The 27640-nt window shown below is 44.3% G+C and overlaps 1 protein-coding gene across 1 annotated transcript in view; it reads left to right on the top strand.

Moving 5' to 3' along the window:
* LOC137639855 (tax1-binding protein 3 homolog) overlaps window positions 1-27640 on the top strand; it is a 123307-nt gene that overhangs the window by 20132 nt on the left and 75535 nt on the right. The window contains exon 2 of the mRNA XM_068372115.1: window positions 5240-5412. Coding sequence (XP_068228216.1) covers window positions 5311-5412 — 102 coding nt within the window. The 5' untranslated portion in view covers window positions 5240-5310. The remainder of the gene's footprint in view (window positions 1-5239; window positions 5413-27640) is intronic.

Consider the following 27640-nt stretch of genomic DNA (forward strand, 5'->3'; position numbering starts at 1 on the left):
CACCGCAGTCTAAGGTTGTTTTGACTGCTCAGTCTAGGCAGTCAATGCAGTTCCTACGTGACGTCGAGCGTCCATCAACTCCTGTTGTTGTTGTTGGTCAGTCACGAGGCTTTCAGTCCTTTCAGCAGCGGCGTGACGTCGCTTCCTCTACTGCTACTGCTGCTCCTTTGCTTGTTGACATTGCCTGTCAAGCATTGCCGCCGCGGAAGGTCTCTCCTTTTCATGAGACTCGACAATTGTCGGACGAAGTTCCTTCAGATGAGGAAGTTGCTGATCCTCCGCCTACTGATATTCCTTTGGGCATTTTATCAGACGGAGAAGAGCCTAAAGCTGCTCAACCCTCTATGGACTTTAAGAAAATCATGATGATTTTTAAGGATCTTTTCCCAGACCATTTTGTAACTTCTGCTCCTCGTTCGCCTCCGTCAGAGTTTGCGCTAGGCCTAGCTGCTGCGAAGCCTTCTTTTACTAAGCTAGTGCTCTCTCGCTCTTCTAAGAGGGCTTTACGTTTGCTAGGCGACTGGTTGATCACCAGGAGGAGTTTGGGGAAGACGGCCTTTGCTTTCCCTCCTTTTAAACTAGCTTCTAGAGCGAGCGTCTGGTATGACACGGGAGAAGTTCTCGGCTTGGGAGTTCCTGCCTCTGCCCAGGGAGACTTCTCAAGCCTCGTAGACTCTCCCCGTCGCCTGGCCATGAGACGCTCTAAAGTTTATTGGTCCTCCTCAGACCTTGACCATCTCCTTAAAGGGGTTTACAGGGCCTTCAAAGTTTTTAACTTCTTAGATTGGTCTCTAGGAGCATTAAGCAGGAAGATCTCGTCGGCCGACCAGGATGTTTCCGTGCTTATTATGTCCTGCATGGACAAAGCCATCCGTGATGGCTCCAATGAGCTCGCCGCTACCTTTACGGCTGGATTCCTGAAGAAGAGGGAGACTCTTTGCTCTTTCCTTTCGGCAGGAGTAATTCCCTGTCAAAGGTCGGAGCTTCTCTTTGCCCCCTTGTCATCTGCCTTGTTTCCTCAACAGTTGATCAAGGATATTGCGGCTTCGCTGGTGCAGAAGGATACACACGACCTGATGGCTACTTCTGCTCGTAAGGGTGCTCCTTCATCGTCTTATGTCGTAAGACCCAAGATCGATACCCCAGCGACTAGGTTTATCCCGCCCTTTCGTGGCAGAGCCCCCAGCAGGGGAGGCGCTCGTGCCGACGGTAAAAGAGGCAAGAGGAGAGGATCCAAGTCCTCCCGTGGCAGAGTCTGACTGCCCACGTCCTCAGACAGCAGTAGGGGCCAGACTGAACAGCTTCTGGCAGGCCTGGGAGAAGAGGGGTGCAGACCAAGAGTCTGTGTTGTTGCTCAAGGAGGGGTACAAAATACCTTTTGTACGCAGACCTCCTCTAGTAACAGTTCCTTTAGACCTCTCTCCCAGGTATCGAGAGGAGTCAAGGAGACAAGCTCTACATCAGCAAGTGTCTCTGTTGCTAGAGAAGGGAGCGGTGGTGAAAGTCTCGGACCTTCAATCACCGGGATTTTACAACCGTCTCTTCCTAGTCCCAAAGCATACAGGAGATTGGAGGCCAGTGCTGGATGTCAGTGCGCTCAACGTTTTTGTTGTAAAAACAAAATTTACGATGGAGACCACGGAGTCCGTCCTAGCAGCGGTCAGAGAGGGAGACTGGATGGTCTCTCTCGACCTGCAGGATGCGTACTTCCACATTCCTATACACCCAGATTCTCAACCGTATCTGAGGTTTGTTTACAGGAATGTGGTGTACCAGTTCCGAGCACTGTGCTTCGGCCTCAGCCCTGCTCCTCTCGTGTTTACGAGGCTCATGAGGAATGTGGCAAAATTCCTTCATTTATCGGGAATTCGAGCCTCCCTGTACCTGGACGACTGGCTTCTCAGAGCATCGTCCCGTCATCGCTGTCTGCAGGACATTCAATGGACGTTGGGTCTGGCAAGGGAGTTGGGACTGTTGGTGAACTTAGAAAAGTCTCAACTGAATCCCTCCCAGACGATTCTCTATTTTGGGATGGAGATTCGCAGTCTAGTTTTTCGGGCTTTTCCGTCTGCCACCAGGATAGAGCAAGCCCTGCTCAAAGTCCGCCTCATGCTGAAAAAAGACCGTTGCTCAGTGAGAAGTTGGATGAGCCTCTTAGGGACTGTCATCCCTGGAGCAATTTATCTCACTAGGGAGACTTCACCTTCGCCCTCTCCAGTTCCATCTAGACTCCCATTGGAACAAGAGCAAGACTTTGGAAGCTGTTTCAATCCCGATCTCCGAGCCAGTAAAAATGTGCCTGAACTGGTGGGACAGCAACAAAAGTCTGCGAGAGGGTCTGTCCCTGGCGGTCAAGAACCCAAACCACGTGTTGTTCTCAGACGCGTCGGATTTGGGTTGGGGAGCGACTCTGGACGGTCTGGAATGTTCGGGTCTTTGGACGTCGGATCAGAGGAGCATGCACATCAACTGCAAGGCGGTTCACTTGGCCTTGACGAGTTTCGAGAGCCTTCTACGAAACAAAGTGGTAGAAGTCAATTCGGACAACACCACAGCCTTGGCGTACATCTCCAAGCAAAGAGGCACTCACTCCCACACACTGTTCGTCATCGCAAGGGACCTCCTCATCTGGTCAAAAGATCGAGGCATCTCCCTGTTGACAAGATTCATCCAGGGGGACTTGAACGTCTTGGCGGACTGTCTCAGTCGGAGGGGTCAGGTGATCCCCACAGAATGGACCCTCCACAAGAACGTGTGCAAGAGTCTTTGGGTGACTTGGGGCCAACCCACCATAGACCTCTTTGCCACCTCGTTGACCAAAAGGCTCCCGACCTATTGCTCTCCAGTCCCAGATCCAGAGGCGGCCCACATAGATGCTTTTCTACTGGACTGGTCTCACCTGGACGCGTACGCATTCCCGCCGTTCAAGATCATCAACAAGGTACTGCAGAAGTTCGCCTCTCACGAAGGGACAAGGTTGACGTTGGTTGCTCCCCTCTGGCCCGCGAGAGAGTGGTTCACAGAGGTACTTCAATGGCTGGTAGACGTTCCAAGGAGTCTACCTTTAAGGATGGATCTCTTACGGCAGCCCCACGTAAGGAGTCTTCATCAAAGCCTCCCCGCGCTTCGTCTGACTGCCTTCAGACTATCGAAAGACTCTCAAGAGCTCTAGGATTTTCGAAGGAGGCAGCCAGAGCGATTGCGAGAGCTAGGAGAGCATCTACCATCAAGGTCTACCAGTCGAAGTGGGAAGTCTTTTGAGACTGGTGCAAGTCATCATCTATTTCCTCTTCCAGTACCTCTGTAGCCCAAATTGCAGACTTTCTCCTGCATCTGAGAAATGTTCGCTCCCTCTCTGCTCCCACTATTAAGGGCTACAGGAGCATGTTGGCTTCTGTGTTCAGACATAGAGGCTTAGATCTGTCCAATAATAAAGATCTCCAAGATCTCCTTAAGTCCTTCGAGACCTCTAAGGAGCGTCGTATGGCAACTCCTGGATGGAACTTTGACGTGGTCCTAAGGTTCCTGATGTCCGACAGGTTTGAGCCATTACATTCAGCCTCCCTGAAGGATCTCACCCTCAAGACGCTTTTCTTAGTGTGCTTGGCTTCGGCTAAAAGGGTCAGTGAGATCCATGCCTTTAGTAAAAACATCGGCTTTTCTACAGATAAAGCCACATGTTCGCTTCAGCTTGGTTTCTTGGCCAAAAATGAACTGCCTTCTCGTCCTTGGCCTAAATCTTTTGATATACCTTGCCTATCAGAGATCGTAGGCAACGAGCTTGAAAGAGTACTGTGCCCAGTTAGAGCTTTTAAGTTTTATTTAGCTCGTACCAGATCTTTACGAGGTGGATCTGAGGCCTTATGGTGCTCAGTTAAGAAGCCCTCATTGCCTATGTCTAAAAATGCTTTATCGTATTTTATTAGATTTTTAATCCGAGAGGCTCATTCTCACTTAAGTGAAAAAGATCGTTGTTTACTTAAGGTCAAGACGCACGAAGTAAGAGCGATAGCAACTTCCGTGGCCTTTAAGCAAAACAGATCTCTGCGAAGTATTATGGACGCGACCTTTTGGAGGAGCAAGTCGGTGTTCGCTTCATTTTACTTAAAAGACGTCCAGACTCTTTATGAGGACTGCTACACACTGGGTCCATTCGTTGCAGCGAGTGCAGTAGTGGGTGAGGGCTCTACCACTACATTCCCTTAATCCCAATATCCTTTTAATCTTCTCTTGAAATGTTTTTAATCTTGTTTTGGGTTGTACGGAAGGCTAAGAAGCCTTTCGCATCCTTTTTGATTTGGCGGGTGGTCAAATGTCGTTTCTTGAGAGCGCCCAGATTAAGGGTTTTGATGAGGTCCTGTTGTATGGGTGGTCGCCCTGGATATAACAGCTCCTGGGAGTCTTTCAGCATCCTGAGAGGATGGCTGGGCTTCGTGAGGAAAGCGGACTAATAAGGCAGAGTAATCGTCAGAGTCAGCTTCCTTACCAGGTACCTATATTTATTTGGGTTTTGTTATGATATAACTGTCAAAAACTCTAAGCATATACGCCTTTATTGTATTAATATTGGTCTCTACCCACCACCATGGGTGTGAATCAGCTATTATATATTCACCGGCTAAGTTTAATATTTAAAAATGATATTTTGATTATAAAATAAATTTTTGAATATACTTACCCGGTGAATATATAAAATAAAGGCCCTCCCTTCCTCCCCGATAGAGACCCAGCGGAATGAGAAGAACTGGAGCTGTTTACAAGTATATGCGGTATCTGGCCGATAGTCGGCGCTGGTGGGCACACCCACAACCTTCACGGCGATCGCTCGCGAGTTTTTGGGTTTCTGTCGAGCCGTCCGAGACGTCAGCTATTATATATTCACCGGGTAAGTATATTCAAAAATTTATTTTATAATCAAAATATAATTTAAAAAAAAGAATTATTTGAAATTTAATTGGGATTTGATAAGTTCACAATTTCTGAAGAATTGGAATTTATTTGCATTGGTAGAAATGAATTGACCTCAACCGTGAATTTACATACCCCTTAGAAAGTTCCAGATCCTGGCCAGTAACTATTGGCCACATGTTTACACCTTGTTATAGAATTTTAATTGCCCTGTCCTTCAGTTTTGCTGATATTCTATCACATGTAAAGGAGTAAGGTTTGTATAGTTAGGAAAAATAAAAATTATCTCATAATTCTTAATTGTTATTTTATCTTTTCTTTTTCATGTTAGGACACAAACAAAACCCCTTAGTAGGAAACGTGGTAAATTGCCTCTTCCGTTTGTCTTAGAATCACTTAAAGATGACTACAGCATTTTCACATGAACCAGGCACTGCCATGGAATGTCTAAGTATTCCAATAACATTGGAGAAAGAAACTGGAATTGATGAACATGGTAGACAGGTAAGTGCTGTTTCCTTTTGGTTGTTGTTGTTTTATAAACAAGAAATAGAAAAATGGACTTGGGAATGCCAGTATTATTTTTCAATGAAAATTATTACTGTTCATAAATTTTATTCAGTTTCTTTTTAAGGTAGTTTCCTACTGACATTGAAGTTTTCTGGAAATATTTACACCTAAACCTGTGAGTCACTCAGTATTGGGGATATTAAATACTCTCTAAATGGATCTTATGCCTAGCAGCATTTAGGAAAGAGGTAAATAGTTTACACAATTCACAATTTGCCCTGAAATCTCGTGTGGAGATGTTTATTAAGCCAATTTTACCAGTGTTGGGCCAAGGTCTCATCTGAACGCTAGTGATGCTGGCGCTGCTTTCTTCTTAATTAATCAAACAGCTAATACATGATGTTAATTATATATTTATCACCAGTTACTCATTTTTTCTGTCTCTTAATCTAAAGTAATCAATTATGACTAAACTGCATTAATATAATGTGTCATTTTAAACATCTGACTTACCCGGTAGTTATATACATAGCTATACGTCCCTGACGTCCGGCAGAAATTTCAAAACTCGCCTGTGCGCCCTCTAGCGAGGTACCTGGAACCATTCCATGATTCCTCAGATCTTCCCTGCCGCTCACCGGCAACATCGTTGGATTTTTCACTCGCTGTAACCTGTATAATTGCAGTTATCTTGGTGATGTACAATTTACTGTTGGCTTTCGCTCGTTTGGTTTTATTTTGACTGAGAGTTAGTGGTTGGATTATAATCGCTATGTTCGTAACTTGAAAGGGGTAGGATTAGGAGTTTTTTCCACCTACTGTAAAAATAACGAACCTACTCTTAAAACCATGTTGTTCCAACACAGAGTACAGTGAACCCTCGCTACTTCGCGGTTCGACCATCGCGGATTCACCACTTCGCGGATTTTTTTCATAACCCATATATATATATATACATATTGGTAATAACAAAATCAACATACTGTACTGAATAATCAATATAATCGATGCAAAAACTAACCTATACACAGATGTGTACTGTACGGTAAATGCGTTTGTTTCTTCATTATGATCAGAGAAATGTAAACAAAACATTGGTTGCCATTTTTTATCGTGCTTTTTGGCGTGTTTAGGAAACGCATGATATAAAATCGCCTTTAATATTTGTGCCTGTTTTAGTTTAGGGTACTGTAGTACATGCATTAAGTGTTCTGTACATTAAAGGGTAGTTTGTTAACAGTACTACGTACAAGGGAAGGTTTTAAAAGTCTGAATATACATGTTAAGTAAATAGGTAAATATGGTGTCACTACTGCGCGGATTTCACCTATCGCGGCCGGGTCTGGAACCTATCTACTGCGATAAACGAGGGTTCACTGTACTTTCCTAGAACTACTTTCTTAGGAGTTACTGGTAACTCTTCCCAACCGACCAGAATTTTGTGTAGTTTACCCTATTCCCATTTTCTATGGGTGACCTCAGGTGGAGTGATACGCGCCCTGAGGCGACCCGGGGTCAGAGAGCATGCTAGATTAGGTCGTGCTCCTCAGTAAGTTTCTGGTCGCGACGTGATTCACATCCCGCCGCGCTCTCTCTTACCCAGTGCGACCCTTTGTGTTTACCACGTGGTTCCTGTGCCCGTATCCTTACCCCTTTCCCTTGTGTCTCTTGGTGTTAGTGTTTTTATTATGGAGCATCCACGCCGTTGCCCTGGGCCTGTGGCCGGTAAGTCTTGTGGGGCTTTCCTTTCGAAGCCCGAGGTTGATCCACACTCGCGTTGTTCGTCATGTAGGGGCAAATTATGCTCCCCTACGGCCACGTGTTCGGAATGCGAGTCTTGGGGCGAGATTCAGTGGGTCCGTTATGGGACTAAGAAGAAGAAGTCGGCCAAGAAATCGCTCAAGAAAGCTACCGCGTCCTCTGCTTTGGTGTCCCCGGATGCCTTGTCGGAGCGTGGTTCCCTTTCATCTTCCCCTACCTAGGGTAGGGGTCGAGGTAAGTCCGTTGCGGGGAAGTGGCCCATTGTCCTTCCCCAAGAGTCTGATTTACCTGTGGGGGAAGTTTCTGAGGTGTTACAGGCATGTGTGGGGCCTGAGGGAAGTGCGGTAGAGTGTGTAGGAGACGAGGTCCTGGTGCCCGCAGGGCCCGTCTCTACCCAAGACCCGATGTGGGGGAAGTCAGGTACTTCCTGTTCTCCCCCATCTTGGGCGTGTGTTTCAGGTACTTCGGCCGCCGGGGGTGATGCCGAGAAAGGCCATTCGTCAAATTCGGACCCCGTCGTTTGGGATATTCCTAGAACACCCTGCAGGTCACCCTTCAGACTAGAAGAGGGCTTTGACCATTGGAGTGGCCGCAAGAACGTTCCTCGGACCCCCCCAGCGCCCGCGGCGACTCTTCCGCCCGTCTTCATGCAGCCTGCGGAAACAGAGGTTCGGCATGGAGTAAGCCCTGCGGAGTTGTACGCCTCAGGTGATTCGGCTGATTCCCTTTCCTCCTCCTCATCTTCCTCGTCCATGGATTTATCTTCAGAGGACGATTCCAGGTCCGCGAGGAGGAAGCGCGAGAGGTCCAGGAAGAAGAAGTCCCGCTCCCGTTCAAAGAAGAAAGAGTCCAGACCTTCTAAGAAGAAAGCAAAGAGGAGTAAGTCCAAAGATTGGGTGAGGATCACGGTGCCCCGGAGCGAGCTGTTTAAGGTCACCACAGCCGCGGCCGCTTCCGGGTGGCTCCCTAGACCCTCGTCCTCACCGTCTCTCCCCTCCTGCTCCTCCTACGGACAAGAACCTCACCGAGGGAGGCCTTTACTAGCTCCCCGTGAGCCTCCGAAGTTGTCGAAGGCCTCCGCACCCCCTACTCTGCGGAGGGAGGCGCTCTGTCAAGTGGAAGGCGTTACGCCAGCTGCGGGCTCCTTGGCTGACTTTATTAAGCTCCAAGGGCGCCCTTCGGCCAGGAATATTCCCACAGATACGAGGATGCCCGCAGGGCAAGGTACTCCCGTGACGGATACCTTCGCCTCTGCGGGTCCACCCGTGACACGGGCAGTCCCATCCAACGTTGCTCTCCCTACCGTCACCGATGATACTCGTGAGGAATGACGGGTGATAGAGACCCTGGTGGAAGGAGGGGAGTGTTCGTCCGATGACATCTCCTCCTACCGCAAAGTGTTGGCCCTCATACAACGGCACCATAGGCTGGATGAACCGATGCCCACCACTGAACAAGCCTGGCTCTCCGGACTTAGCAGGCTGGTGGAGAATCCGGTTCAACTAAGGCCCTCCTTAGCTCTACCCTCTGCTCCTGATGTAAGGCTGGGTATGAAGCATATTGATAAGTTCCTGGACGGCCTAGCAGACGCCCCTAGGAGTCAAAGTGCCTCAAAGCTGCTGCCGGGGCTGAAGGTGCAGAAGAGGTTTTACATACCGGAAGGGCGTCGGGGAGGACCCCGCACGACGGAGACAGCCATTACCTCATTGAATCAGGGTGCCGCTGAAGACAGAGCGTCCACGGCCCCTGTGTGTTTTTCCCCGTCGGAGACCTCCATGATGGAGGACATGGCCCAGGACCTAGTCTACGTGTCCTCCTGGTTGGATTGGTGGGCCTGCACGTTAGTTGGTTTTCAGGCCTCTCATGATTTGTCCCTGCCTGAAAATCAAACCCTACTGAGAGAACTTATTAGCTCAGGGGGCAAGGCCCTAAAATTTTTGTCATATCAGTCTCTCCCAGGCTACCAATTGGGTCCTGAGGAAGAGAGACACTATTCTGAGCAAACTTGTGAGAAAACTCCCGGACCGGGAAGCAAGGAAATTGAGAAACTCCTCAATCTGGGATGAGGCTATCTTCCCCCTTAAGTTGGTAGATGAGACGATGGAACGGGTGAGGAAGATGAAGGACATGGGAGACCATAGACCTCCCCCTATGAGGTGCCCACATCCCGGGAGGCCCTCCGTAGACGGCCCTCACACTTCCCGTTCCTCTCTAGCTCAACATAGAGGAGAGCCACCTGCGGCTCCCTGGCAGCAGTCAACTCAGCCCCACCGTAGAGGTGCCACGGCACCCCAGTCTAACTTTAGACCGTCCTACGGGAACGCAAGAAGAGGTCGGTCCGGCCGCTCCTCCAGAAGGAGATAGGAGGCGAGGCCCCCTACCCCTACTGGAGCCTCAGGTGGGGGGATGCCTCAGACACTCTTGGCAAACATGGCGGGATTACGGTGTGGATCCCTGGACGGTGACAATCCTGAGGGAAGGTTACAGACTACCCTTCTTAGCGGAACCTCCCCCGCTTATCCCAGCCCTTCAAGCAGAGTGGCTGATTCCCAAGGACCCCTTGAAACGGGCTGCTCTACAGGAGCAAGTGTCTTCCATGTTCTCCAAGGGAGTGTTGGAACTAGTCGAGGAGCCCGGCCCGGGGTTCTACAGCAGGCTCTTCCTTGTGGAAAAGGCGACAGGGGGATGGAGACCAGTAATAGACCTGTCGGCCCTCAACAAGTTTGTGGCAAAAACCGAGTTCAAGATGGACACTGCAAAGACAGTGTTGGCCGCCTTGAGAGAGGGGGATTTCATAATATCCCTGGACCTCAAGGATGCCTACTTCCAAATCCCCGTCCATCAGGATAAAGTGGGATTCCCGAGTGCTACAATTCAAGACCCTTTGCTTCGGGCTGTCGGCGGCTCCTCAAGTGTTTACAAGAGTCTTCACGACAGTCTCTGTATGGGCTCACGACCAGGGCATCCGTCTGATCCGGTACCTGGACGATTGGTTGCTTCTTTCAGCCTCAAAGGAAGAATTGAAAGAACAAGGAGGGAAGTTACCTCGTCTCTGCGAGCAGTTCGGTATCACGGTCAACGTAGTGAAGTCCCAGCTGACCCCCTCCACCAGGATGACCTACTTGGGAAGGGTCTTGGACACCCAGCTAGTGAGAGCTTTCCCTTCGTTGGAGAGGTTGGAGAACCTAGAGCGTGTTCTGCAACCCTTTCTGTTGGACCTTCCCAGGAGGGCCAAGGATTGGCAGAGGTTGTTGGGCCACCTAGTGTCCTTGGAAAATCTAGTGCCACAAGGGAGACTCAAACTTCGAGCAGTGCAGTGGAACCTGAAAGAACATTGGTCCCAGTTGAGAAATCCCCACAAACTGGTTCCGGTCTCCCCAGAAGCGAAGGTAGCCTTGCAGTGGTGGCACGACAGGAGGAACACCGAGCTGGGGATGCCCTTCGCACCTGACCCTCCGGAAGTCCTATTGTTTACGGATGCGTCGAAGGAAGGTTGGGGCGCTCACCTACTCGACCAATCGACAAAGGGAAAATGGTCGAGCGAAGAAGCAAAGCACCACATAAACGTGCTAGAGATGATGGCTGTGCTGAGAGCGAGTCGAGAATTCGTTCATCTCCTCCGGGGGAACACGGTAGCGTTGATGTGCGACAACGCCACAGTAGTAGCCTACATAAAGAAGAAAAGGGGTCTAAAGTCGAAAGAGCTATGTTCGTTATCGATGGAACTTCTGGAATGGGCAGCAGAAGAAGGGATCGAGTTCACAGCAAGGTTCATCCCGGGAAAGAGGAACGTCCTGGCGGACAGCCTCAGCAGAGTAGGCCAAGTAATAGGTTCAGAGTGGACTCTACATCCAAACACAGCTCAGTCAGTCATACTGAAGTGGGGTTCCCCAGTAGTAGACTTATTCGCCACACGTCTGAACGCCCAACTCCCCGTGTTCTGTTCTCCAGTTCCAGATCCGTCAGCGGCGTTCGAGGACGCCTTCCAGCACCCTTGGAATGGCCTCGATGCTTTTCCCCCCTTCGGAATGATACGTCAAGTCCTCAACAGAGTACGGACAACAGCCAACCTTCAGATGACTTTGATCGCGGCTTGGTGGCCGAAGAGGGAGTGGTTCGCAGACTTAAAAGAACTGGCCCTTCTTCGTCAACCCCACTTCCAAAAGTTTCACGAAAATCCTCTGTCCCTCCGCCTTCACGCGTGGAGGTTATCGAGCGGCTTCTGAAGAAGGATGGATTCTCATCGAGTACCGCGACGAGAATGTCAGGTTACTTAAGGCGGTCCTCTATCGCTGTCTACCAAGCAAAATGGGCAGTCTTCTCGAAATGGTGCGCTTCCCGTAATATCAAGCCCTTGGGGGCCTCGATCCACGACGTGGCGGACTTCCTGGTGTATCTCAGGGACGATTTGGGCTCGTCCATTCCGGCAATAAAGGGAGTGAGGGCAGTGTTAGGTCAAGTCTTCCTCCTGAAGGGCATTGACTTGGGATCCTTTCGGCACATCTCGATGCTCATCAGGAGTTTTGAGCAGTCGTGCCCCCCACAGGAGGTGAGGGTACCGCAGCGGGACCTAGCCATAGTACTCAAAGTCCTGTCAGAACCTCCCTTTGAGCCCCTCAAGGACATCCTGGATAAGGATCTCGCCCTCAAAACGGTCTTCCTCTTAGCCCTGGCTTCAGCGAAGAGGGTTAGTGAGTTGCACGGATTATCGTACGAAGTTTCACACTCAAAAGGGTGGCGGGAGGCCTCCTTTCGGTTCATCCCTAACTTTGTGGCCAAAACGCAGAACCCAGCCTGTTGGGATCTTCGGTTCGAGGGCTTTTCGGTCCCAGTGATCCCTAGGTCAGACAACCCTAAAGACTTACTCTTATGCCCGGTCAGAGCAGTGAGAAAATACCTTGAAAGGACCTCCAGGCTTCGACCGGAGATCAAGAGCTTATTCGTCTCAACTGGTCAGGTGAAGAAACCAGTCTCTAAGAACTCAATCTCCTTTTGGTTGCGACAAGTAATCAAGAGAGCTTACGAGGTTTCAGGAATCCCTCTTCCAGGTAGGCCAAGGCCTCATGATATTAGGGGTCTAGGCACCTCCCTGGCGTTTGAGAAGAACATGGCCGTGGGCCAGATTCTGAAAGCGGGTACCTGGTCCAGACAGTCCACTTTCACGGAACATTACCTGAAGGACTGCTCTAGGAAATCCTGGGACGGGTTCAACCTTGGCCCAGTCATATCAGCCCTGCAAAAGATTTAAAGGTCATGGCCCCAGGGAAACTGGGGGTGGTAAGCCATGAGACACAAGTTCATCCCTTACCTTTCCCCCCTATCATCCTTTCCCTTACCCTTAATCCCCAACGTGGGTGTGAATCAAGAGGCCCTGGCGGCCAGGATATACGTCTTCGACAAGAAATACGTCTCAGAAGTAATGGTTCAGAGGTAAGCCACTTAGACACTAAGTTAGTTTTTTGGGTAGTTTCCCCTATTTTCATTCAGCCTTTAGTAGGGGTCATCGGAACCTAGTTCCCCTTCGAGGTGCCCCCTTTTTTCGCCCGATCGTGCTCCTAAACCGTCAGACCCTAGTCCCTGCAGGACACTCCCTCCTCCTAAAGTTTAAGTCTCCTAAGAAAGTAGTTCTAGGTAAGTACTCTGTGTTGGAACAAATCACAAATTTTAAGTAATTTGTATTTTTCCTAACATACTTACCTAGAACTACTTTCGGGTTATGGCCCGCCCATCCTTCCCCAAGGGTCCTGCAGGGTTGAGGAGAACCCTTTTTGGCTACGAAACTTACTGAGGAGCACGACCTAATCTAGCACGCTCTCTGACCCCGGGTCGCCTCAGGGCGCATATCACTCCGCCTGAGGTCACCCATAAAAAATGGGAATAGGGTAAACTACACAAAATTCTGGTCGGTTGGAAAGAGTTACCAATAACTCCTAAGAAAGTAGTTCTAGGTAAGTATGTTAGGAAAAATACAAATTACTTAAAATTTGTGATATGGGGGAAGGAAAACACTCCGCCAACACTATGACGTCACAATCATATGACGTAAATTACGTAGACCATGTAGTATGACTTGCAAATTCTTTTCTTTTTCTATGCAAAGAATGATAAGTGAATACTATCTTACAAACCAAAAGTATTAAGTTTTTATAAGATAAAAGGAATATATTATTTTAAGAAAATATTTGTCCTATTAGTATACTTTCCTTAGATAATCATCGGTCTATTTTCAGAGATTAAAAAACTAGCATACATTTAAATTTACGCTAACGTAGTTCTCATGACAATCGATACAGTCTCACACATTACTTTGTATCGTTATTTATTTACTTTTTTTTTATATTGGGAATTCTAATATTAATCAGATAACCTATTGCATTCTCATTCAAGCCCTTGGCGGAAGAGTATTATCTTTCGCAGCGGGCAGGTCTAATTATGGTCTTATGTGAAAGAGTATAAAAAGTGCAATTTTCAGTGCTAAATTAGTGCAGTGAATTTAATCAGTCAGTGGAGGGTGCGTCTGCTCGACCCTGTCGTTATCCTAGCCTTAAACCTCTTCCAAGCTCCCCTACCCCTGGGAGAAGGAATGTCAATCGGCAAAAGGAAACGAGAGGCGTTACCGCCTGAGCAGACGTCCCCTCGAGCGTTCCTGTTAACGCTTCCCAGAACGCTCGCCCTTGTGTGGGAAAGGCGAGGTAAAAGTGTTATCTTCGCCGTCAGTTGACTCGGCTCACAGACAGGGCTGGCGTCTTACATATTTCCCTTCCTGTTAGACAAGAAGAAAGTTGCTCGTCATGACGCCGAGCGTTTAGATTCTTAACACCTTAACGCTAGCGTCAAGAAGGACGCCGATCGTGAAGAAATGGACTACATCACGCCAAGCGTCGTGTAGTTGGAAGTCATGACACGTAACGCCGAGCGTCAGAGCATTGGACGGCAAGCTACTAACGCTGCTGTAAGAGTTTAACATGATGTTTGAAACTGAGTGCAACTTCTTTGTCTCTCTTGTTGGATGAGCGAACGTTCTAGACGCAAACGTCATAGTTCCGCGCGTCTGAATCACGAGCGTCATAGTTCCGAGAGTCACGTGGCGCCGAGCGTCAAGCTGTTGCATGGCGTCAAGCGTCCAGCAGTTGGACTTGACGTCGAGTGTCAAGCAGTTAGACATGACGTCGAGCGTCAAGCAGTAACGTGACGTCGAGCGTCAAGCTGTTGGACGTGACGCCGAGTGTCAAGCATAGTTTCGAGCGTCTAAATCGCGAACGTCATTGTTCCGAGAGTCACGTGGCGCCGAGCGTCAAGCAGTTGCTTGGCGTCAAGCGTCCAGCAGTTGGACTTGACGTCGAGTGTCAAGCAGTTAGATGTGACACCGAGCGTCAAGCAGTTGCATAGTGTCAAGCGTCCAGCAATTGGACTTGATGTCGAGTGTCAAGCATGACGCCGAGCATCAAGCAGTTAGACGTGACGGTGAGTATCAAGACTCAGACGTCGTGATTACACCAGTCGAGCCGAACGTCGAGATCGCGAACGTCTTAGTTCTGATCGTAATGACTGCGAGCGTCTAGCGTTGGAACATCGTTACGCCAGGCGCTATAAAAAAGATAGAGAAAAATATGAACTGGAAAGAAATTATTTTCACACACCAAGGCCCGCCTGAACAAACTCTTAGTGTCTGTTGGAGGGCGAGAAATAAACCCCTAAAAGTAAGTAAAAGTAAGTAATGATCTTGGAACCATTGAGGCCAGAATTCAGGACCTTAAGGAGTTGACTCCTAGGAAACAAGACGTCTCTGCCTCGGTTGGAGTCTTGTTGGAGAAAGGGATCGACGATCTCCTTTCCCCTATTCATCTTTTAGAGGAATTCTTGTAGGAGAAGATCCTAAAACCCTTCATCCTTCGGTTGACTTAAAGAAACTCATGAGAGTTTTTTCTGAAGAGTTTCCGAATTATTTTGTGCCTGCTGCTCCTCGTTCCCCGCCTTCAGAGTTTACGCTAGGGAAGGCGTCGAAGGAGTCTCTGTTTTCAAAGATGGTGCTCTCTCGATCATCTGAAAGAGCTTTGAGGATGATGGGAGACTGGATGCAATCCCAGAATAACCAGGGTAACACGGTTTTTCTTTTTTCCCTCGGCTAGGTTGGCCTCCAGATCTAGTGTTTGGTACGAGACGTGAGAAGTTCTCAGCTTGGGAGTTCCTACCTCTTCCCAAGGAGACTTTTCGAGTCTAGTTGACGCTCCGCATCAGATGGCCTTGAGAAGGACTACAGTACATATTCTGGTCAACGTCAGAGCTTTATCATCCTCTCAAGGGCGTCTTGAGAGCTTTCGAAGTATTCAATTTCCTTGACTGGACTCTGGGAAGCCTTGGGGAAGAAGGTTTCTGCCTTGAAGGATGTGGACACTGATAGTCTCAGCCTCATTATGTCAGGCATGGATAAAACCTTAAAGGACGGGTCCAATGAGTTAGTAACCCTTTTCTCAGCGGGGTTCTTTAAGAAAAGAGCCCAAATGTGTTCTTTTCTGTCCATTGGGGTTACACCCATTCAGAAGTCAGAATTGAGGTACGCACCCCCATTTTTTCTTCCTCTCTTCTTCCTCAAGAGTTGGTCAAAGAGGTCTCTTCGGCTTTAGCCCTAAAGGTCACACAGGATTTGGTGTCTAAATCAGAAAGAAAGGTTCTGCATACTTTATTCTCTTAACCGCATAGACAACAGTAGGAGCCAGACTAAACAACTTCTGGCGAGCCTGGGAGAGGAGAGGAGCAGACCTTTGGTCCGTACTATTACTAAAGGAGGGATGCGAAATCTTTTTCCTAGTGAAACCTCCTTTAATAGTAAATCCGATAGACCTCTGCTAGATACAGAGAGGAGCCAAAGAGACAGGCTATGCAACATCGAATGTCTCTCTTATTGGAGAAGGAGGCTATTGACCGGTCCTGGATGTAAGTGCTCTCAACGCCTTCATTCTGAAGACAAAGTTCTCCATGGAGACATCGAAATCAGTCCTAGCAGCAGTAAGAAAGGACGACTGGATGGTCTCTTTAGACCTCCAGGATGCTTACCTCCACATCCTCATTCATCCGAACTTCAAGCAATACCTGAAGGTTTGTGTATAGGAGGTGCGTCTGCTAGGACCTGTCGTTCTTCTAACCATAGACATCTTCCAAGCTCCCCAACCCCTGGGAGAAGGAATATCGAACGTTCTAATCGTAGACCTCTTCCAAGCTCTCCAACCCCTGGGAGAAGGAATGTCGACCATAGACCTCTTCCAAGCTCCTCAACCCCTGGGAGAAGGAATGTCGAACGACAAAAGGAAACGAGAGCCTTTAGCTCCTGAGCAGACGTCCCCTTGAGCATACCTGTTGACGCTTCCCAGGACGCTCGCCTTCATCATAGGAAAGGTGAGGTAAAAGTGTTTTCATCATCTTCGGACGACGCAGCGCCCAGACGAGGCTGGCGTCAAGCTTCCAGATCTCTGAAGAGGAAGATGGACACGGTCAATCAGCGTCCTATCATGACACCGCAAGCTCCTGGTTGTAGTCTTTGGAGCAGTTCTGAGCGTTTTCATTCTACTGAAGAAAGCTCTTCTGCCAAACGTCCTTTAAGGACGTCAGGAACTGTCAAGACACTTCCAACTCACCCAGTTGTAGGACAGTTGTCTGGGCCTGGAATGACCTCAGTTAATGCTCCTCCTCCACCGTCAGACTGGTTATCGTCCTCTGGATGCACTGCCCGTTCTTTAAACGACGTAGAAAGTGAGCTTGTGGTAGACGTGACGTCTCCTGTACCTCAACAAGTTGACCCTAATTTTAATATGCTGCAAGATATGCAACAGAAACTCTCTTCACTCATGCAAGTTTATCAGCCTGTGGACAACAAGAGAGTAGCAGGCCTGGACCCTGAGCGTCAGGAAGCTTCACACCTGGACGCCAAGCGTCGTAAGGCTACTAGTCGAGAGGTTCTTGACGACGAACGTCTTTACAACTCCCCCGTTAAATGTGTTTCAGCTGCTTTAACCCAAAGGAGTCAAGCAACCAGACGTGACATCGAGCGTCCAGCTAACGTGACGTTGAGCGTCCAGCAGGATGTGACGTCGAGCGTGCAGCAAGGCGTGACGTCGAGCGTCAAGCGGGACGCGACGTCAAGTATCAAGCAGAACGCGACGTCGAGCATCAAACAGCTCGTAACATGGACGTGTATGCATTTCCACCGTTCAAAATTCATTACAAAGTGATGCAAAAGTTTGTGTCACACGAAGGGGCCAGATTAACTCTAGTGGCCCACTTTTGGCCCTCAGAGAGTGGTTCACAGAGGTACTGGAATGGATGGTAGACACTCCAAGAAGCTTTTCATTAAGAGTAGATCTACTCAAAAAACCCCACTTTGAAAGGTACCATCAAAATCTCCAAGCTCTTTATCTAACTGTCTTCAGATTATCGAAAAACTCACAAGAGCTAGAGGTTTTTTGAAGGAGGCAGCTAGGGCTATTGCAAGACCAAGGAGGACTTCTACCATCAAGGTTTACCAATCAAAGTGGGAGGTTTTTAAAGAGTGGTGCAGAGTCAACTTGGTTTCCTCGTCCAGTACCTCTATAACTCAGATTGCTGACTTCCTGTTATATCTTCGAAGGAAACGGAATTTTTTCATCCTCTATCATCAAGGGGTACAAGAGTATGTTAGCAACCATATTCAGACACAGAAACTTGGACTTTTCTAATGTTAAAGACCTACAGGAACTTCTCAAATCGTTTGAAACATCAAAGCAACAGCACCAGGGTTCACAAGCTTGGAATCTGGATATAGTCCTGAAGTTCATTATGAGTGACAGGTTTGAGCCCTTGCATTCAGCTTCATTTAAGGACCTCACGATGAAGACTCTATTTTTGGTCAGTCTGGCGACAGCTAAAAGATTCAGTGGGATTCATGCTTTTAGTTAAAACGTTGGTTTTTCAAGATAACAAAGCTATCGGCTCATTGCATTTAGGCTTTCTCGCCAAGAATGAACGCCCTTCTCAACCTTGGCCCAAGGCTTTTGAGTTTCCGAACCTTTTGGATGTAGTTGGCGAGGAGTTGGAGAGGGTCCTGTGCCCAGTAAGAACCTACCTGGACTGAACGAAAGAGTTGCGAGGCAAGTCGAAAGCTCTTTGGTGCTCGGTCTAGAAGCCCTCATTACAGAGGTCGAAGAATGCACTTTCATTCTTCATCAGGCTCTTAATAAGAGAGGCTCATGCACATTGCAGTGAGGCAGACCTCAAGCTTTTAAAAGTCAAGACGCATGAAGTTAGAGCTGTAGCAACCTCGGTGGCCTTCAAACAGAATAGATCGTTGCAAAGCATTATGGACACAACCTTTTGGAGGAGTAAATCTGTGTTCGCTTCACATTATGTGAAACGTGTCCAGACTCTTTATGAGGACTGCTTCACTCTGGGACCATTCGTAGCAGCGAGTGCAGTAGTGGGGGAAGGATCCACCACTACATTCCCATAATCATAATACTGTACCCTTTTCTTCTCTTGGAACTTTTGTATTTTTATGGTTGTTCGTGGAGATTGCAACATTCTTCCACAATCATTGATTTTAGTCAGGTGGTCAATTTGTTCCTTTAGAGCGCCCGGAACAAGGGTATTGGAGGAGGTCCCGTCACATGAGGTTTTTAGACTGGTTTGACAGCTCCTAAAGGTCTTCAGCCCCCTGGCTGGATCGCTGGATCTCATAAGGAAAGCAGACATAATGACAGAATTCATTGAAGTCAGCTTCCTTATCAGGTACGAACCCTTAAGCTTGTTTATTAACTCTTAACCCTTTTACCCCCGGGGTACTTGGAAATTTCCGTGCCTTAAGCCCCAGGCGTTTTCAGTTTTGAAGGGCTTTTCGACTTATTTTTTTCAAATCACGCCCACAGCCTCAATTTTCATCATAGAGAGGTCAGATTAGTCTCATTTTTTTTGGAAAATGACTGAGGTTTTTCATATATTTATTGAAAGTATGAAAAAAGTAATATAAATAGCAGCTATCGTTAGATGAAGTTAGGCGATGACGAAATTTTTTATCTTCTTTCGTATACACTCCGATAAAGCAAAGAGAGGTCTCATTAAAGAAACTTCAAAACCATACCATCTTATAGAAAATTTATTCAGCTATAAAATGGTGTATAATAGTTTGTAGTTAGAAGAAAGAAAACATGAAAAGAAATTAGTAAACGTCCAACAATTGTAAACCTAAATTTCCTTAGCGCAAGTAACGAAAATCGGAGATTGCAAAAGTTTCTTTCTATCGGTCATACGTAACCTATATTGAGCAATTTTTTTTTAATTTTTTTTTTTATTTTGAAGAAAATTCATTGAACTTTCTTATGACATGTGTGAAAATAAGGATAAAGCAATGTAAATAGTGGCTATTGTTAGGTGAAGTTAGGCAATGACGAAATATTTCATCTTTTATCGTATACATTCCAATACAGCAAAGTGAATTCTCATCAAGAAAACTTCAAAACCATACTATCTTATAGAAAATTTATTCAGCTATAAAATGGTGTATAATAGTTTGTAGTTAGAAAAATTAAAACATGAAAAGAAATTAGTAAACGTCCAACAATTGTAAACCTAAACTTCCTTAGCGCAAGTAACGAAAATCGGAGATTGCAAAAGTTTCTTTCTATCGATCATAAGTAACCTAATTTTAGAGTAATTCTTTTTGTTTTGTTTTTTATTTTGAAGTAAATTCATTGAACTTTCTAATGATATATGCGAAAATAACGATAAAGCCATCTAAATAGTAGCTATCGTTAGGTGAAGTTAGGCTATGACGAAATGTTTTATGTTTTATCGTATACATTCCGATACAGCAAAGTGAATTCTCATCAAGGAGACTTCAAAATTATACCAACTTATAGACAATTTATTCAGCTATAAAATTGTATATAAGAATTTGTAGTTAGAAGAGAGGAAACATGGAAAAAAAGTCGTAAACGAGCAAAAACTAAAAACCTAATTCATTTCTTCTAACTACAAACTATTAGATACCATTTTATAGCTGAATAAATTGTCCATAAGATGGTATAATTTTCAAGTTTGTGTAATGAGAATTCTCTGTGATTTATTGGAATGTATACGATAAAAGAAAAAAAAAAATTTGTCATTGCCTAACTTCATCTAACGATACCCACTATTTACATTGCTTTATCCTTATTTTCACACGTCATAAGAAAGTTCAATACATTTTCTTCAAAAATAAAAACAAAATAATAAAATTCCTTTAGGCATAGGTTAGTTATGACCGAAAGAAAGAAACTTTTGCAATCTCCCTCTCTTTCTCTCTCTCTCTCTCTCTCTCTCTCTCTCTCTCTCTCTCTCTCTCTCTCTCTCAGCAAAGTCAGTTTAAAATATGCACAGTGGCTGCCTAAAATAAATCGACGTATATTCAAATGAATATATATATATACAGTATGTATATATATATATACAGTATACTGTATATATATATATATATATATATATATATATATATATATATATATATATATATGTATATATATATATATATATATATATATATATGTATATATATGTATATATATATATATATATATGTATATGTATATGTATATATATATATATATATATATATATATATATATATATATATATATATATATATATATATATATATATATATATATATGTATATATATGTATATATATATATATATATATATGTATGTATATATATATATATATATATATATATATATATATATATATATATTCCTATAGAATACCTGAAATAAGATGAAACCTCTGGAAAAACTTACAAATCGTAGTTACCATGTCGAGACAACGGAATTCACTTCGATCTTCAATACCTCTTAAGATTTGAGGTCGTAATTTTTTGCCTTGAGCTGCCATCATTCACGGAATTTTTTATTTATACACTGATCTTACTTGACCTTTAGGCATTTTATCCAATAAATGCCTTCACACATATAAAGAGGAATATTCTAAAAAGTTATAAAGCACTATCACTTATTAGAATAGGCTCTAAAGCACAAAATTGACGGATAACGCACGAGAGACCTCCTCCTCACACAAAGTCAAGAGTTGAACTAGCTGGACTCACGTGGCTGGAGTCTGGCAACGGTGGCGGCAACACATCACCCTACCTCGCGCTGACTTTGTCCACATTCCCCGAAAAAAATATGAAATATACTAAATGTTTCGGCAAAATAGAAATAAAAAATATACAAAAATAATTCTGATAAGCATAAAAGCTGCATGGCAACCCAAATCAGCGGCTTTGAGGCCTTTAAATCACAAGACGAGGAAATTTAAAAGTCTTTGTTTTGTCCTGTCTGACAATGCCAGAGATAGGCTTATTTTTCCCCGGGAGCAAGGATGACGACAAGAAATAAGAAATATACTCAAAGTTTCGGCAAAATAGCAACAAAAAATATACAAAAATATTCATGGTAGGCATAAATAATCGCATAACAACTAAAATCAGCTGCTTTCGGACCTTTAAATTCCGAGACACGGAGATTTAAAGAGCATTACGCTCACTCCGGGGAACTTCTTACGTACGCCATGGCGCAAACGTAAACACATTGTTACCATGGTAACGAAATCATTTTTAGTAATTACTCGTGTAAATAGCTATGAAACCTAAACAAACTGCATATGAAATATGAGCTGAATCTATAAAAGAAATTTAAAGGTAAATCAAGACCCCAGTGGAGCCCAGGGAAACTTTTCATTCATCATTGTTGACACGATATCCAAGGAACAATCAAACAATAGTCACGCAGGAGTAATGATGATAATTTTTCGTAAAATTTGTATAAATGACTGAAACACCCCAAAAAATACAAAGAAAAATAATCTGATTGATAACAGAAAGTTTAAAGGTCCATCTTGACCTCTGTGGGGATCTGGGCATTGTAAAACAATGAAAACATTGTTACCATGGCAACGGAACCATTTTACGTAATTATTCGATAATAATAGCTATGAAATCTAAAGCAAATGCACATAAAAGGTCAGCTGTTTCCTTTACATAAAATTTAAAGGTCATTCATGACCCCTGTGGGCCTCAGAGAACTTTTTATTCACATTACATTGATGATAAGATGTCGAAGGAACAACAACACCACACTCTTGCACTGGTAACAGTGCACTATTTTCGTAATATTTGTGTAAATGCCTATGCAACCTAAAATTACTACACAGGAAATATCAGCTGATTCTTCAAAGAAACTTTAAAGGTCCATCTTGACCCTTGTGGGGCCCAGAGAAACTTTTTATTCATGTTACATTGATGACAAGACATCGAAGGAACAACATCACAACAGTAAAGCGTTGTCTTTCAAATACAAGGCCTGCCAAGACCTGTTATCTATGCATAAGTATAGAAAACGTACTCGTACGTCCATGGGGGTAAAGGGATGGCTTATGAGGTACGTACCCGTAGGTCCTTTGGGGGTAAAAGGGTTAAGTAAAATTCCAAACAATGTTGGCTGCCTCTGACCCTCTACCAAGGGTTTCAATCAGCTATATATATAACTACCGGGTAAGTCAGATGTTTAAAAATGATATTTTCATAATAGAATAAATTTTTGAACGTACTTACCCGGTAGTTATATATAATTTAATTCCCCCCCTCCTCCCCTCTAGAGACCTATGGGCATGGAAGATCTGAAGAATCATGGAATGGTTCTAGGTACCTCGCTAGAGGGCGCTCAGTTGGTACACCTGGCTACCCAATCTACGATTGCCACGAGTTTTGAAATTTCTGCTGGACGTCAGGGACGTATAGCTATATATATATAACTACTGGGTAAGTATGTTAAAAAATTTATTTTATTATGAAAATATCATTTTTTGTAACCTGCAAGTGTTGGCAACCAACTTTCGTTGATGAACGACCTTGTTCCACTAATGCTACCTACACCAACCTTTTGTAAATTACAATACTTCACTGATTTAGTTCATCATTTCACTCGTTCCTTATATTGAATTGTACTGTAGTTACAAAGCTTACATTTTCACAGGCTATACAGTACTGTATTGACATTTGACATAATCAGTACTATACTGTTTAGAAACTGGTACCATCACTAGACTTATCTAAATTTTAAAAATTTGGGAAACTTTTATCACACCATGCTCTGCCCTTACTTACATTAAAAGACCTCTAGTTAGTACCAAAATACCTTGTACTGTACTCGTTGTAGACTCTTATCTTCCTTTATTTTTCACATAAGATGATAAGGAAAATCGTGACCCTTGCATTATTAGTTAAATGACATTCCTTAGTGTGTTTATTAGCAAACCCATTACTTATAGTACCAGTTTGCTTGTCAAGAAATTTGCCTAGACAAACCATCTCCAAAGGAAGTAGAAAAAGTAAGTCTCTGATAGGTGAATACTGGGCTGGCACTAAAGTCTTGTAAGTTTTAGTTCTCAACCCAACTTGTTCTTAATTTGCATGACCACACTTCATTCCCCGGGCTTGTCAAAGATTTGTCAGTGATTGTCCTATCTTTTAATTTTAACCAATTGTTTCTATGAAGCACATCTCTGCTTCATGTGGCTTACTCCTTAAAGCTTGCTTGCTTCGACTCCTATCATAAAACAATACCATTTCCAAATACAGTATATGGCATTGTATGGCAAGAATTGTGGTTTAGCCTTTAGTATTCTCGTTGCTATCGTAGTCGGACGGTCTGTCCTACGGAGCTTATTTTATACCAGTGTTAGTTAGCTTAAGCTCAGTCAGGGATGTCTTCTTCTAAATGCATTTGTGCATCAATTGTTCAAATAGATTATTGTTAGAGGATAAAGATCCTCATACTGTTTGTGTCAAATGTTAAGGGCAACAATGTGACTTAGAAATTTATCATCACCACCTCCTACGTCTATTGACACAAAGGGCATCAGTTAGATTTCACTAGTCGTCTTGATCTTCAGCTTTTAAATCAATATTTCTCCGTTCATCATCATCTACTTCAGGCTTCATAGTCCTCAGTCGTGTAAGCCTGTGTCTTTCAACTCTTCTAGTGCCTTGTGGAGCCCAGTTGAAAGTTTGGTGAATTAATCTCTCTTGGGGAGTGTGAAGAGCATGCCCAAACCATCTCCATCTACCCCTCACCATGATCTCATCCACTTTAGTAATCTCTCTTGCAGTTGCATATCTAATTCTGTCTTGCCATTCAACTCTCAATATTCTTCTGAGGTCTTTGTTCTCAAATCTACAAAATCTATTGGATATTGTTCTGTTTTCATACCACAACTTGTGTCCATACAGTAACATCTATCTCACTAAACTGATATATAGCCTGATTTTTACATGAAATTTCAGGTGATTTGATTTCCAAATTTTACTTAAGCTAGTCATTGTCTGATTTGCTTTTTTCAGTCTTTCATTAAATTCTAATTTTAAAAGACCCTGTATTAGAAATCGTATTTCCTAAATATTTAAATGATTCCATCTCATTCATCATTTCACCTTACAATATTTCATCTTCCATTGCATATTCTGTTCACATTATCTATTGTCTTTCTTCTATTTATCTTGAGCCCAACCTTATGTGGTATTTAATGCATTCTGGTAAGCAAGCTTTGCAAGTTCTGTGGTGATTTGCTAATAAGGACAGCATCATTAGAATACTCTAGATCCTCTAATTTCCTGTTACCAATCCAGTCCAATACTTCTCCACCATCCCCAACTGTTCTATGCTTTAGATGTTCAGAATGTGAGAACTTACTAGCCACACTTGGGGAAGAATATGTTAGGCCACTGTTTAAATGGGTTTATGAGAAGGACTCTAAATCTTGTATAAGGGAAAAGTATACAGTAATTAAATTCTGGGATGAATCCAAAGGTGTTGTTGTGGTTTGCGGACTGTGGCCAGAGGTAGCACTCAAACTGCCTTGTGTCCGAATGCTGACCACAACCCAACGTTCACTACACAAAAAATATATAACGGTGAAATACCCAAAAATCTAGGTAACAGGTCAAGAGAACGGAGCACTGGGCACCACCCCTTAATTTATACTGGGCAAGGGGACCCAGCTAGAATCTTACTTCCTTCCTAAATTCCCTTTCCTTGGGCTAGCTGGATTAATATGTAAGATGACTGTTGATTCATTTCTGGGAAATTAGCAGAATTTATATAGCTCTATATTCTTTAGGTAAGATGGTTTCAAACTTGGGTGAAGAAATGTCCGAACATTAAGTGAAAGGGAAAGAATTTTTTAACTGATAATGAGACACAGTGTGGGAGGAAAAAATTATGATAAATAACTTATTAAAAAGATTAAAAAAACAGTGGCTGAGAAAGGGACATCAGGGTGTAAGGAACTGGAATAAATTTCAGTCTTCATAAAAACAAAAAAATATTTATTTGTAAATGAAACAAAAAAAAAATTGTTAGGAATACATTATCATTGTTTTGTCAATTCAGATAATCAGTTAAAGGCAAAATTAGCATCCCTTTACACTCCAGCCTCAAGATAAGATAAACAAAAGAAATGACCACTTCAGAATAGTCTTATTGCATATTGTACAAGCAAGAGAAAAATACTAAGTTACATGCAAGATATACCACTACACAGTTACAAAACGGAACTTTAAAATCCTAACAAGACCATGACTACAGAACCTGAGGATTTGAAAGACTTAGAAATATTAGGATTCTCAATATAGTCAGCCTCCAAAACAAAAGAAACATTACTACAGAACTAAGCTTAAAGGAGAACCCCGCAACACTATGGTTTTATGACATCTGTAATGACCAGTAATAAACTTGAACACTTACTATCTAATGAACCATCTTTAAAGAACACATAACTGTGAAAAATACTGTACTGCAATAATTTTCCCTCAAAGCAACACTGTCCACGTCAATATTCTGTCCACCATCAGGCTGCAAAGTCACTTAAACTGTCTTAAATTCTGAACAGTATGGCCGCATACGATGCCGTGCAGGTCACTGTGGGCCCACAATAGTAATGTCTGAAAATCTCCAATTGTAAACCTGCACTGTGATAATGTTCTGTGTCATCGAAAACATTTTTGGTCCTCCACCAGTAGTGCCTAAATCACTCCTTCTTGGAAAGGGTTTTGATACTGTATTTCTGGAACAATTCAGACTAAACTCGAACACAGTCACTCTCCTCCTAACAACTGAATTCACTTCTGGGGCCCAAGACCAGATAGGCCATTTCAGTAGCTCCTGTGAATTATTAATGTCTATGACACACACTCATATAACAACACAGTAGCATACTTCTAGTTAAAAGGCAAGATAATATGAATACAGAGCAGCATCACAGACCACTACACACTGGTAACAGGCAATAAACCACCTAATGTTTTAGGTACAGTACTTGACGGATACTCTTAGTTTCCCCTCTGGGTGAAGGGGGCTGCTGTCGATACCTAGAAAGGAATAATAACAGATTAAGGCACTATTTTGGAAGGAGGGACTTGAGAGCTACAAACAAATACTAGTGTGTTTCATAATATACAACCCACTAAGCTTTCTTAGATACAAACCATTTTCTTTTATTCCAATGTTGCTGATCGTGCTAGTACTGAACTCTTGGAAGTTTGTAGTGATGTTTTTAATTTAGAATTGTTCTGTAACTGGAATCCAAACCTATGTTATTTATTTAGGGGTATTACTTTCGGCGAAGCTGAAATGACGAACCATTAAAATTTAGCGAGGGTTAACTACCCATTCTGCTAGTTAAGGGGGCTAGGGGGGATAGCTTACTACCGCTGCCGCTCACACACTGGTGGTTTAGCTCACTTTGCTTTTGGCTGGGATGGTGAACGGTCATTGCTGTTCTTCATCCTCATTAAGGTGTATTTTGGACTGCCATTAATGCTTTTTGGCTTTGCTTTCTCTTTGATAGAGTGTTTGTGTTGACTTCTGCCGACCATGCATACCTACCCTGGACTTGAAGGCTGGCCCTACGATACCTTCATGTCGGCCGTGGACACTGACTGCCACACCGTTTGTCCCGCCTGCAGAGGTCAATGGTGTGATAGTGGTAATAAGTGTAATGAGTGTCGGGATTGGTCTGCCTCCCTGTGGGAAAGGTTTCGGTGATGATGGAAGGAGAAGACTAAGCGGGATATTTGTCCTTCAAAGGAAAAAAAGCCCAAGACCTCTTCTTCCGCCTACCGACCTTCCTCCGGAGCTCCTACTCTTTTGGCCTCTTCCAAGAGACCAACGAGGAGTAGTGAGACCCTTTAATTTGTGGCTAACCCCGGTCCTTGAGAGATGGTATTGCTTCGGAGGTGGATCCTCTATCTCTCATCGACATTGTGGTGTCAGAGGCATCTCCTGTGGCCCTTACCCCTTCAGACTCTGCAGCTGTTGCTGCCGACTACGTTTCCCTCGTTCCTGTTCATTCTTCGAGGGGGAAACTAAGTCCATCGTCCATCTCTCCTGCAAATGTTTCTCTC

The sequence above is a fragment of the Palaemon carinicauda genome, chromosome 4, assembly GCF_036898095.1.
Source record: "Palaemon carinicauda isolate YSFRI2023 chromosome 4, ASM3689809v2, whole genome shotgun sequence".
NCBI lineage: Eukaryota > Metazoa > Arthropoda > Malacostraca > Decapoda > Palaemonidae > Palaemon > Palaemon carinicauda.